This window comes from Sebastes fasciatus, chromosome 10 (genome assembly GCF_043250625.1).
Source record: "Sebastes fasciatus isolate fSebFas1 chromosome 10, fSebFas1.pri, whole genome shotgun sequence".
NCBI lineage: Eukaryota > Metazoa > Chordata > Actinopteri > Perciformes > Sebastidae > Sebastes > Sebastes fasciatus.
Window position 1 is genome coordinate 29503478 of NC_133804.1, and position 13374 is coordinate 29516851.

At 42.4% G+C, this 13374-nt stretch overlaps 1 protein-coding gene across 1 annotated transcript in view; it reads right to left on the reverse strand.

Annotated features, from left to right (window-relative positions):
• The window catches only part of LOC141775702 (ecto-NOX disulfide-thiol exchanger 2-like), a 201217-nt gene that overhangs the window by 59703 nt on the left and 128140 nt on the right, over positions 1 to 13374 (reverse strand). Inside the window, exon 4 of the mRNA XM_074649300.1 lies at positions 5148 to 5303. Within this exon, the coding sequence (XP_074505401.1) occupies positions 5148 to 5303 (156 nt within the window). The remainder of the gene's footprint in view (positions 1 to 5147; positions 5304 to 13374) is intronic.

Here is a 13374-nt window from a genome sequence, read left to right on the forward strand (position 1 = left end):
CTCGGGTTACTAATGATATTTGTCAACTAATGAAAAAGAGGGATCTTGCATTAAGAGAAATCCCTTTCCACAAAATTATACACGGATACTCGGACTTAGAAATAAAGTGGTCAGTGAATTGAGAAAAGCAAAAAACTGCCTACTTTATGCTGTTGATTGCATTATCACAGTGAAATAGCTCATCTCTTTGGAGACCAATCTATAGACTAATTCTCTAATCAGAAGAAAGGAATAACTCAATTCAATGTAAATGGAGTGATCAGCTCTGATAGCATGGTAAATGCAAATGCACTTAATGCTTCATTTGTCCAATCAGTGGAAGAACTGGCAGAAATGTTAAACTGATAGAGCTGTCAGAGACCTCAGTAAATGACGCAGGTAGTTCCTTTTTCATTACAAAGACTGATCAAAGTCAAATTCAACAAACAATCAATCCATTAAATAATTCAAAGGCTAAATATATATTTGGGTTAAACACTGATTTTATAAGAAGTATGCTGATACTCGGATGAGGCCCATAAATACTGGGGAATTTCTTCCAATATTTAAACAAGCAATTATAACCCCAATTTTTAAGTCTGGAGAATCTGACCAAGCTTGTAATTATAGACCGATCTCAATTATTCCTGCAATCTCAAAAGTTATGGAATAGTTAGTGGCAGAGCAGTTGATTCATTTTCTTGAAAGAATCCAGCTTCTCCATCCAAAACAAATTGGGTTTTCGACATAGATATTTAACAATGGCCACATATTGGGCACATATTATCTAACAGAGATTGATTAATTGTTAAGAGATCACTAGATGATGGTAAAGTAGTGGTAACGGTAGTTTTGGATGGAAATTAATTGAAGGAGACGGTTGATATGAGAGTAAAGGTGGGCGAGAATGAAACCAGGAAATATCTTGAAGATGTGTGAAGATGCTGTTGTAGAGAAGACGGACGGGAAGAAGGGTTAAAGTGAGAGACTTCGTTCAAGCAGCTTAATAGGCGCCCCACATTATATCTTAAAACACCGCTGGGTGGATGCTTTTATCCAAAGTGCTTTACAAGTAGCATGAGTGCTTAAATTTTGTGAGTGAGAGGCCCATAGGAGATGGAGTCCTTAACCTTAGCCGTGTACGTGCCATCTGTACCCGCTGAGCTGCATACGGTATAAATCCATGTTTATGAGTCCTTTTTTTTTTTTTTTTAAAGCCTTCTTAGCTGTTTATTTTACATCTTTTGTCATACACACAATAAAAGAGACTCAGAGGGTGAAGTGAAGGCTCGAACTGAAGAATAATATCTTTTAGTAACGGGGCTCTTGTGCCTGTAAGAAGACAAAAAGGAAAGAAAAAGTGCTCACACTGGGAAAGAATGAACCGTAGGTCATACAGTGAGTGTTTATGGCAGGTTCTTGTGTTGTAACGTTAACAGTCTGACTCCTCGTTCAGCCTCAGGATTAGAATGAACTCTGAGTAAGGTGTTTCTCTGATCACTAGCGCGTAAAGGCCTGAAGGTACGAAATGTTCATTACTTAATTCATTGCATATGATTAATGTTTCTGTCTGCATTAAATCTTGACAGTGATGCTTCATACGAAGGGTGAACAGTGAACTCAAACACACTTGGTATCAAAAGGCCGTCTCCCACGCTGGTTGTAGAGAGGAGCTCTCACTAATAGGCCACATTGAAATTGACGTCTTCTCCATCTGACATGTGAGGTTGCCTTGAAAAAGCCCGCAGACAGACAGTTTTCTCTAACGCAAAGGGAGAAAGTTCCTCCCAGAGGGAGTGAACACGAGGATCACGTTTAATTATTCACAGAATGCAAGCGTGTGAAGGAAGTGTTGTATTTCAAGTGGTTTTATTTTTGCTATTTATTACGCGATGTTACAGTATTGCTCATTTGCTTTGGCTCAATTCTCGAATGAGAATCTCTGAACAGTTAGTTTGTTGTTCACAACAGATGAGAATTTCTCATTCGTTCAAGCAAATTGCATGTGTTTTGGCACGTGTGTGCAAAAGAGTCAGTACACACTTGCCTACAATTTGCACAATAACCACTTGCTCATGTCTTGCTGATCAAAACTGACAAGTTGATTCTTAGTGAAATTGTCATCTTCACAACTTCTTAACATTATTTCATCGTTGGAGCCATCATATGCAAAATGATCCATTCAATTATCAAAACTGTGTTGAATACTCGATTCTGATTGGTCCTAACCGCCGTATGAGAGCAGTGCGGAGCCAGTGGGGCACGCTCACATGCACTAAAAGGCACGTGCAGCTGGCCCGGCTATGTCAACAAAGCGAGGAGAAGCTCTGATTACAACACACACAGAGAGAGAGAGCGACTTCATTCTCTGCTCAGGTAGACATCTACTCCTCCATACATATCAAATAGTTGTTATCTGCTATATTAATGCTCTGGATATCATATAGAGCACCTTGAACGACTCATGTGACTGGCAACCGACGTGACAAAATAAGTCAACATTGACTTTTAGTTTCATACGGGACACGAACCAAGGCTTGTGTTTGTCGGTCCCTCCCGCCCGCCCTAATCAGACTATGGAGCACGTCTAATAATGATGCGGATAGGTTTATATTGGAGTTGGTTGAAAGCCCGGACGCTAAAGGGTGCCCAGTGCCCTGGTGAGTTGGTATCAGACGCCGAGGGGGCACTGACCAAGCTGTGCGGTATGTGATGAGTTGGGAGTGAGAACCGGTTGAAAACTGACCTCTGCTTTAAAGAAGCTTGGGAAGATGAAGATTAGATGACTGTCTGGTTGAGTGGGAGTAACTCTAAAACTGTTTTACAATAAGACCTTACATTATTTGAAAGATTTTCCCACTTTGAACGTATACATAAAAGTACTGATTTGGAAAACTTTAACATAATATTGTAAGATGTTAAGGTTCCATATAGATGATAATCAGATGGGGATGTAAATTAGACACCTGACAAATCAACGGACTCCATCGCATCGATACAAGCGCTATAAACCCCATATTGTCATCAAGCAGTCATAATAATGCCTTTGCTACATTACCCACAATGGCCCCATAAAGAGATATTAAAGGCGAAATAACCTCAGTGTGAATGCTATAGAGACATCATCTCACAGCATATATTGCCATAGCATCTAATCCTATTTAGATGCTTTGCTATTGAAATATGATATAATATATCTGCGCTGCATCTTGGGATAAATTGCGGTGGCATCTTATAAAAGGCTATAAGGGAGACTGGACTTGTCACAGAGGCAATGGCCCCTATGGGAGCCATCCCAGTATAGGAATAGAGGAGTATAGGAATGGTGTTCAGACTCTAGTCCACTCCTCTGTTGCTCAGTCATATATAATAACGGCTGGTTAACTTTTGTTGACCTGCTATTTCGTCTGGTCAACATTTTCTCCTGGTTCAGACGGAGAGCTCGCCTGCTTTATGCTATAATAAGAAAAAAAATCTCCTTTTACTCCTTCAGAACACAGTGGAGAGATTAACCCAATTACCATGAACCACCTATAATGGCCCACAGGGGACAGCACTGTGGCTATAAGTAATAATGACAATTTAACAATTTCATTATGAGAGCGGAGACTTTTTCTGCCCCTTCATCCTTATTTTCATACCTCATTAAGTGACGGTTCAAGGATACCACGAGACCCCATTCATTACAGATCTTATGGTAGTTAAAATGTCCATATGTGTGTGTGTGTGTTTGTCCAAGGCATGCGTGTGCAAAAGAGAGAGTGTGTGTTTCTACATATACATATGCAACAGTCAGAGCCTGACAAAGACCTTTTGAACTGGAAGTAGTATCTGGTGATCAGGTAATTAAGTGGATTTGACCCCTTAAACATGAGGTGGGAGGAGAGGAGATGCAGTATATGATAAAGAGAGAGAGAGAGAGGGAAGGGAAGATGTATGTATACGGTACAGTGGAGCGAGCAGGTGAGGGGAGATTAAGAAGAGATGCAGCGATAAGGGTGAGTTGAGCTGAGAGGAGGACAGAGTCCATCACCTCCTCTGGCCTGGCATATTGAAGACAGCAGCACCGTGCACCTGCGTTCACAGAGGTCACTCCGCCAATTGTACATCACACAAGTGGACGCCCGCATGCATACACACACCTTAACACCTACTTTAATTCTCCCACCTCTCCTCCTTCCCGATGAAACGTGAATGCAAATCAGCCACGCTCTGCCGGCTAAAGAGCTATTAAAGGTGACATTATGGAAGGACTTCTTCTTCGTTGTCGCACAATATCTGGCTGAGTGGTGCATAGGGTGTCCACACAGCCCCGAATGTGAGGACAGAGATGAGTCATAGATAATGCACACTACTGCTATCGCTAAATAAAACATGCTCCAGGCTCGTAGCCGACGGGTCAGCTCGCAGCACTTCTGCGATGCTTATATCGCTTACAACAGCAGTGACGACTTACTATGAGACCATACTAGACAACCTTGAGACTTCAAACATACGGAGGATTGTCTTGGGGTTCTCCAACCGGAAAAAAAATGTAGTTTCAGAGACTCTGTGTCCTGCATTCTGGTGACTTTTATAGAATGAAAAATGAAAAATAATTATATATATATAAAGTACACTGCAACAGCAGTTTTATGTTAAATACTTTTAATTTTACTACTTACGGGGTAATTGGCCCCTCTGGTGTGAACTTGTGTGAATCTCTGGCATCATCAGTTTTCATTCATTCACTCATTTCTCTCTCTTTCTCTCACTCACTGAAGGTCATTTCAGACATGACGCGTCAACGGCGTCACTGCGCTATGACCCCCGGTATTTTCAACGGCTTGCGCCACACCAAGACGATTTTTTGCTGCATTGAGCAAAGCACAACTTTGGGTGCAACGCACAAGCGCAGCTCAAACCACGAGCAGCTCTCTTTACCCAGGAAACAACATTAGGAGTAGCTGTATTGTCATCCAGGTGGAGACAGTAGGGCTTTTACATACGCTGTGCAGCGCCAGAAACAGGTTGAGGTAACGAAAAGGAAAAAAAAAAAAAAAGTGTGAACGTTTGTCATAAATCGGGAGAAATACGAGAGAATTGTGACAGAAACCGGGGGAGGGCAATGAAAAACGTGAGTCTCCCGGGAAAATCGGGAGGGGTTGGCAAGTATGTATGAGACTTACTGGGGTTGGGAGGAAACAGCGTGCAGCTCTTGCAGTGGATGATCTCCTTGACAACTGGCACGTCCTGGGAGAGGGGCGGGGGCGCCAGGCCCAGGCCGGGCATCATGGGATTTATGGGGGTAATGCCAGTCATCAGCCCGAGACCGGGGTCAAAATCTGGAGTCAGGAAAGAAACATGGATGAGAATACATAGCAAGTAACACAGAAGCAGCAGCAGCAGCAGCAGCAGCAGCAGCAGCAGCAGCAGCAGCAGCAGCAGCAGCAGCAGCAGCAGCAGCAGCTGGGGAAGCAGTGACACACAGAGCACACACATTAAGAAATTAGCTTTTGTCTCCTAACTGCTATTCAGTCACAGCTAACCTTTACTGTGACATCATTTGAGCACACGCTGGCGTTTCATGTTGCATTTTTACATTGTGTACTTCCTCCATGAACACAGAGCAACACTTCTGTCAACAGTGGTGACATACAAGCAGTTTATAAATAACTGAATATATCAGCCACTCATGAATAAATCATTTGACGAAAAACATGAATATTTAAACTATTTTTACTTAGTGTCTCGTCTTCTTCTTCCTCTCTTTCTCTCTCTATTGGTGTCTGTCTTCCTTTCTTAAAATCTCTCAATCACTCGTAAGCTATAACACTCTCTCACTGACTCTCTATCTCCTCTTCTTTATTTAGTCTTTGAATGATGACCTGTAACATCACAAAGAAAAAACACTATATTCACAGGTACTGATTTAGACTGCACCTGGGCGCACCCACACACACAAACGCACATTCGTACTCTCGCACACATTCCCAGCCTTTTTTTGATATGGAAATACGTGACCCTCTCCCATGAGTCTCCACTGCACCTGCAGCAGACAGCGGCACAGAATGGAAATCATTGTGTGCTTGTGTATATGTATGCGATGCTGTGCATGCCAAGTCCTCCATCCCCATGAGTGACAAAAAACTTGACTGAGACAAAACTGATATGAAAGCGCAACAAAACACTGATGCAATGTTCGCTCAAGAGGAGGTTGCACGGAGGTTTTTCTCTATTTTTCTGGAGGAGTGAACGGAGAAAGAGAGTTCGATTATGCAAGAGAGGGAAAAGTTATCAGTGACACGATGCTGCAGAACTAAACACCATAAAGATGAAGAGCCGTGATACTGCGGTGGTTCGGCCGGCTTCCTCTGTCTCCTGTTGATGACCCCTACATCCGTCTTTAGCCAGGTGACAGACGGAGAGGAGGCAGGTGATAATGAAAACACCGCTCGGATGGCAGAGCGATGAATGACTTCTTCTGGTGAGGTGGAGGAGAGGAAGATGGATAACACCGAGGGAGAGAGATAAGCGAAGCAGTAAAAGAGAAACAGAGCCATAAAATCTGATTCAATTATTACTACGGCAAACCAGGATGTACTGTTTCCCATTAACACTGTGTCTTTGTATCCGTCTGGGTGGTCGCAGATGTCGCTAATTGTATTCGTATTGAGATAGAAAAAGAATAGCTGGCTGCTGTATAGCAAACTCTGTTATTAAATGTTTCCTTTTCATTATATCCATGTTTTGTGTTTGAATTTGTTTGGCAGCCGCCTCTCATATTTGAGAATCAAGAGTGTCTAATCAGCCCAAGGACGAACCATAAGAGTCTGCGCTTTCAACATTAGTACGCTGCAACAGTGAAGTAACTATGGAACAAAGAAAACAGGATTTATTTACTGTACTGCACTTTACTCTAATAGATCATTTATAGCTCAATCAAGTTGATTTTCATACCGTACTGAAATGAAAAGAAACTACTGGCTGCTTCGAAGTTGAGAAGATTCAATAATCTACAACCGTGGATGAATAAAGAGAACAGGATACAGTGTTGGAGGCGGGGCCCTCTTCATTCCTATGGAAGTTGCTCAGTGGCGCATGATGCTGACTGGAAAAGTACCCAGATCTTCCGCATACATTGGGCCAATGAAGCAGGCGCAGTAGCGTCTTCTTGGTCACATGGCTCGGTCACGGGGTCACAGCCGTCACGCTGTCGTCACGGCTTGCTGACTCCGCCACCCAGCCCTCGCTCCAGCGTCGGTCTGGGTCTCATTCACATGAACGGAGGAAGGGAAATAACTCTGGATTCGGCTATCAGTGCATTTTACAACTTTTAGGACCTAATGATTTAAATAAGGGGTATTCAAGTGTTTATACTTGGAAGTTGATTTACCTCAAAAAAAAAATGATCCGCTCAGTTTCAGACTACTCATTCCCAATGTAAGTCTATGGGAAAAAGTATTTTTGGGCCCAATGGCATCACGTGACGGACACAGAAGTTTGGCCACTACGCAAATAAGGATCAACGACCGGCAACGACAGTGCTGCATGCTGAAATGTTCAGTATTGAAGAATACTAGGGCTGTACCCCAATCAAGATGTTCTGTCTGCTCTGAGGTTGAGGTTGAGGTCCTTTTATTTTGTCATGTAAGTCTTTAGTCACGTGACTCGTTGTTATCGTCAGCCCCATGAGCCACGTCAGTCGCTAGTCAGTGAAGTTAGCTTCAACCACGACCGTTTCCTAACCCTAACTAACTGGTTTTGTTGCTTAAACTTCCTATGAAAACGGTAGTTTATTCTGAAAGGACACTATGCGTGTAACGAGCGTATATTGGCCGGGCGTCCCTGGTCTGTCCAAAAGTCAGACGCAAGAGGGGTCCCCCGTGCGTCGGTCTCCGATGCCGAGGAGCACTGACCAAGTGACGGTATTTGATGGAGTGAGAATGTGTTGTTTGACGAGGTAGGGAGTTGGAATTGAAGACAGAGACACAACAATAGAAAAAGAAGTTAAATAAAAGCCTCAATTCAGTCAAAAACTTACAGAAACTTTCACAGAAACTTTCTCAGAAACATGTTGAAACCAAGTGGGAGAAGAGTGGGTAAGAAAATGGACGTTATTGTTACTCTGTACACGCATGACTTTTCACCATCACTGACAGTTCGTTCATACTGGTGGGTTACATCCTGAATATATATGGTATATGACCAGTCGTCTGAAAATGAGAGATATGAGCAGCATTTATAAACTGAGCATGAAGACGTGTTGTGTATATGCACTTATTCATGTGCGCCGTGTCTATGTATGTAATTTATTAATACAAATGATCATCATGAATGTCAAAATGTGATCCTGTCTGTTTCAGTGAGCCTGGTTTTCTGTTACATTTTTGTACTTCCAGTATAAAGGATTAAATAAGGCTCCGTCTGACCCAGGAAAACATCGAGATCAGACAAAAAGTCGTCTCCAGGGTCACATCCCGGCTTCACCTGCTTCGAGCTCTCTGAACTCAGGTCAGCACGCTACGTTCAACAGACATGATCTGACTGCTCAGGGCTGAGTAACTCTGTGTGTACGGGCTTCCTTCTACGCCTGCACATTCCTGTATCATTACTTTGTTTTCTCCAAGCTGATATTCCTTTACACGAGCAAGAATACAGCAGGAAATGCTGTTTATTTGTTCTGTTGTGTTCACAGTGTAAATGTTGATTGAGGGTAAATTAAGTTTGTATTTAGAGTAAGAACTAATCAGATTAGGAGCATGGCCGACTCACCTCAAATGAAGCCCTAGTGTGTTTGTGTTAAATATTTGTTCACAGATGTGTCAATATGATAATTATAAACAAGACTAAAATAAGACTTGTACAAGTATTATCAGTCAAATTGCACCCAATCTAAAACAGTTAAACTCTGTGTGGTGGCGAAGCAGATTGGATTTCTGGGTGTTATTTTGGTGATTAGTGTTGTTTTAGTGACTTTTTGTACATCTCACACATGTCAAACAGAGCATCTGCGGAGTTCAACGGAAAGAAAAAAGATCCAGTAATATTATGAACCATCAAGCTAAATGTCATATTTTAGTCAAAGTCCATCAGATTCAAAGAGCGATGGCTTCTTTCTTTAGCACCAACAGTCAGCAATAAAAATACATGACAGAAGACAAAGAAATACATTTCTCCTCGCACAGTAGTCTCAGTCTCAGTTGAGTGTAACAGCCCTGAGACATTTCAGACTTGAAACAAATAGAAAATGTCTCACTTTGTTGAGGAACCTTTGCACTGTGTGATTTTGGGGCTGTCTCAGTCAAAAATTGAGACTGTGAGACAACTCCGCTGATAGCTGATTCAGAGCTTTGGTCAACCGACGACGGGCTGCGTCAACTTTCTGACAGTGTCATGACTTCAAGACTATAAATCCCACAATGTGACTGCTGCAGCTGCTACGACCCAACCGAATGTAAAAACGACATGATATGATGCAAAATAAGCTTTCAAGTAAGGGATAACGTACAGCGAGCCGGTCATTGTTGTGAAATAAACCCAGACAGAACGATGCAGCACCCCAACACAAAGCTCGCATCGCCCTGAAGGGGTTTATTTCACAACAATAGCTGTACATTATCCCGCTTATTGCACGGCTACTCACTTAAGAAATCAATAATTTTACACAAAAATGGTCTGACATCAGAACTACGCATAGCAACGGTCTGTTATACACAGCAACGGTTTAACAGACCGTAAAATACCGTAATCAGAATCGAGTCTTCAACAAAGCCGTGTAATAAGCTAGCATAATTAGTATCTACTTGTGTTCATAAAAGAACACAGAAAGAACATGAAAGAAAATGTGTTTATGTATCTTTCAGGACCTTCGGCTCGCTCAGAGGCCATCCTTACCATAATAACAATACTCGAAGAGAATATCTAAGTTTTTTTCTTGTAAATTTACGACTTCAATCTGGGAAATTCATTTGTTTTTGCGGATATTAACCCTTCCCTAATTTTTTTTTTTACCTAGAATTGGTGATCCCTTAACTTTCCATTCACAGTAGCATCATCATCATCAGGTAAAATCATTACCAGGATGATGAAGTCCATTTTACAGCATTCACCTGAAAACACCAGTCCTATTTTTCTACATCCATCAATATACACACCAACAGTTTGTGCTTAGAAGCATGTGCAGAGAGCAGCAGAGACGTGCATGATGAGATATTATTTACTGTCTCTTCTTCCAGGCGATTTTCAGCTGCTCTCATCGCTATGGCAACAATGGAGTTTGAGCCCGGAAGCCACGTTTTATGTTCCATCACTAACGGTGCGATGACCCAGTGTTTGAGTGGTTTCAGTGCAAAAGGGGTCTGTAGTGTGAAACTCCTCCGAGACCCTGGGATCATGAAAATGCCCTTAAACAAAAACATCAAGAGAAACCTTCTAGTTCTCCGACCGCCCACACAAGGCCGCCAGTCTCTGTGTCTGTTTATCTCTGATCTCTTTTTTTTTTTTCTCCTGCTCACTGTTATTTTCTGTGCACTCCTTCATTACTGTACATGCTCTAAAGCATTTACACATACAGTACATCCTCATCTTGGTGCTTTATTTCTAATGTAAAATCTTTCCCGGAGGTTAAATGTAACTGAATTTCAACCTGCCAGTGTGTGAGAGAAGCACAGACATGAAATTGAAATTAAAATTTGACTATAAGCTCCCGGCTAGCACCGTTGTACTCCCTTTTCCCAGCCTTGACACAACCTCCCCTCCCCTTTCCTCCTGCTCAAACTGTGATTTCCACAGTAAATGTTCCCTCTCAGCAGAGCCAGCGATGGGTGGCGGTCGGGGGGACACGGCGGACAGCCGCTGTGAGGCATGCTGGGTAATATGGGTAATATTTTCTGATGAACAGACAGGCCTAAGCCTCCTGGAACTTGGCCTTTTACTCACCCTGCCAACTGTCCTCCCATCTGCATCTCCATTTCCCTTCTAATCTCCGCCAGATATCTCTTGAAAACCCATCCGTTTCCATTAGAATTCTTCATTTGATTTTCTGCATGGTTACAGATATGACTTTATCGCGTTTGTTCTGCAAAGATTGCACCTGTTAAACTCTGTGAAATTTTTATGAACCACAATTTCCATCATTAATTTTTACGCTGTTCATCTTTCCCCCTGATGTTACCGTAGAGGATATTAACCTCAGTCAGTTAAATCAGTCTCTCGCTGCAGTAGATCAAATCACAGAGTATGAGTATGTGTGTGTTTGTGTGTGTGTTCATGTAAAACTAGTGTTTGCCAACCGTGGGAGACGCTCCTCCTCCTGTGAGGCTTTTTGTTAATTCAAAAAGAAAATACTAAAAACTGAATCATATGTGTGTGTGAAGCAGGGAGGAGGAGAGCGAGTAAATTCATCCACATATCTTCCTTATGAGCAGCTGCGTCGTGGCCTCAACCCAATAACACTCATAATCAGAGTCCAAACCAGCCAATCAATGCCATTATTGCTCGTAATAGAAACATCTATTTCCATGAAGAGAGCCTATCATAAATGCCCTTGCTGTCCTGGAGTGCTGTAAGTTAACAGAATTGCCATTTCACAGTGAATACTAATGTAGAGACACATACACAATTCATTATTATTTACTAAAAGACTGCAGCACCATGAAAAACACTTCATCCCCTCCAGCTGTCTCTGACCTCTGGCCAGTCGGGCAAGTGAGCATTTACTGAGAGCTTTCTGCACATCTATGCACACAAAGAGCTCATCTGTGGTGTAGGTAGGTACTGGAAAAGTAGTATGTGGAGGCTCATAGTGGCTTACAGTGATGCAGTGAGGTTGTTGCTTTGGGTTCCCAGATCATGGCAAAGTGCCAGTCAACTGTTTGTGCTCTGTGGTGTTCCTACATGTGAGGCACTATTCTCTCACATCTGATGTACAATTGCTTGGATGAGTCAGAGCACAGCATCATAGAATCATAGAGGCTTTAACCAGCTCTACGAAGAGCTGCTCTCTGTACTCATCCAGGCTCAGAAAACACCGGCGAGATAGCCTACATATGGACGTTGTTTTATAAACTGAATGATGAATTGTTGTGGTTTTATCTGGTATGTCTTCTTTTCTTTTTTTTATTGCTATTGGCCCTCTGGTGAGTCAGAAATAAAGTTTGAATTTAATTGAATTTCACATCTGGAGTCAATACATCCTGTGCTTTTGTAAAGGGAATGGGAATGTTATGTCACCGTGGATGAATAAAGAGAACTGGATACAGCGTTGGATGCGGGCTCTCGTTCGTTCCTATGAAAGTTGCTCAGTGGCACATGAAGCCAAAATTGCTCGAGTGCACAGAGATAGAGTACCCGGATCTTCCGTCGATCTTCCGCATCCACTGGGCCCATAGTGCAGACGCAGTAGCGTTTCCTTTAACTCTAGTAAACTCTTAGAAACTATAGTAAAGTCTTGCTGGTATAATGTTAATATACTGTCAATAGATCACCTTCACTGTCTGTTGCTGCTGTGAGAGACGCAGCCGAGACGCGCGCGGCTCGCGTGAAAAATAGGCGAGACCTCTATTCTATAAAATAGACGCGGGCAGTGTGGCCACTCTAACCTGTTAACATGGACGCCGAAATAAAAACAACACGCCACGCAGCCGCCACGCGCTCCTGATGTTGGTAGTGTGTCCACCACTTAAGAGTGCCGTCCACTGGCTGTTTACTACAAGTGTCAAAAGACCTGCTGAACTAACACAAAACACTACACAGTGAATACGATTCAAAAGACAAAATGTAGTATATATAGTATACAGTCAGACACAAAGGTAGGCTAACGTCATGGGTTTCATTTTGCAAAATATCGATTAATTATGAAGTATTAGCCGACGTTTTGTTAGCAATCAGTTAGCATAACATTTGCTAGCTTATCTTTGTTTGGATCATATCCCTACTCGTTTGTAAATTGGACATAGGGCCTCCAAAGATTAACATATTTTGAACTGCTGATAGGTAATGCCAAAACACATCAGTGACCGTAATGGGTGGCAAGCTGTCAAGTTCCTCCTAATTCGTAAAGATCGATATCATTAACTAACTTAAATTTTGTAATATATCGCTTGTTTGCCTCTGTCAGCTTCTCTTTATATGGTATTTGTCTTTCGCGCATACTTATGTACGGGGCTACTACGTAGGATACCCTCCAAAAATGGCAGCACTCCCCAAGATACTCCCATTCCCTATACACCTTTTCAAACTTGACAACATAAACATTCTGTATGGGCCTCTTTGTATTTCCTGTTGCAATTGGTGCCTTTAAATGGGGTCGTTTTAACCGTGTTCACATATGAACGCCCCCCTCTTGTCGTATTCACAACCTCGTAAGTGGAAAGTTTCTGGGAGCTGTTGTGAGTTGTGAAATGTTTGTTGACG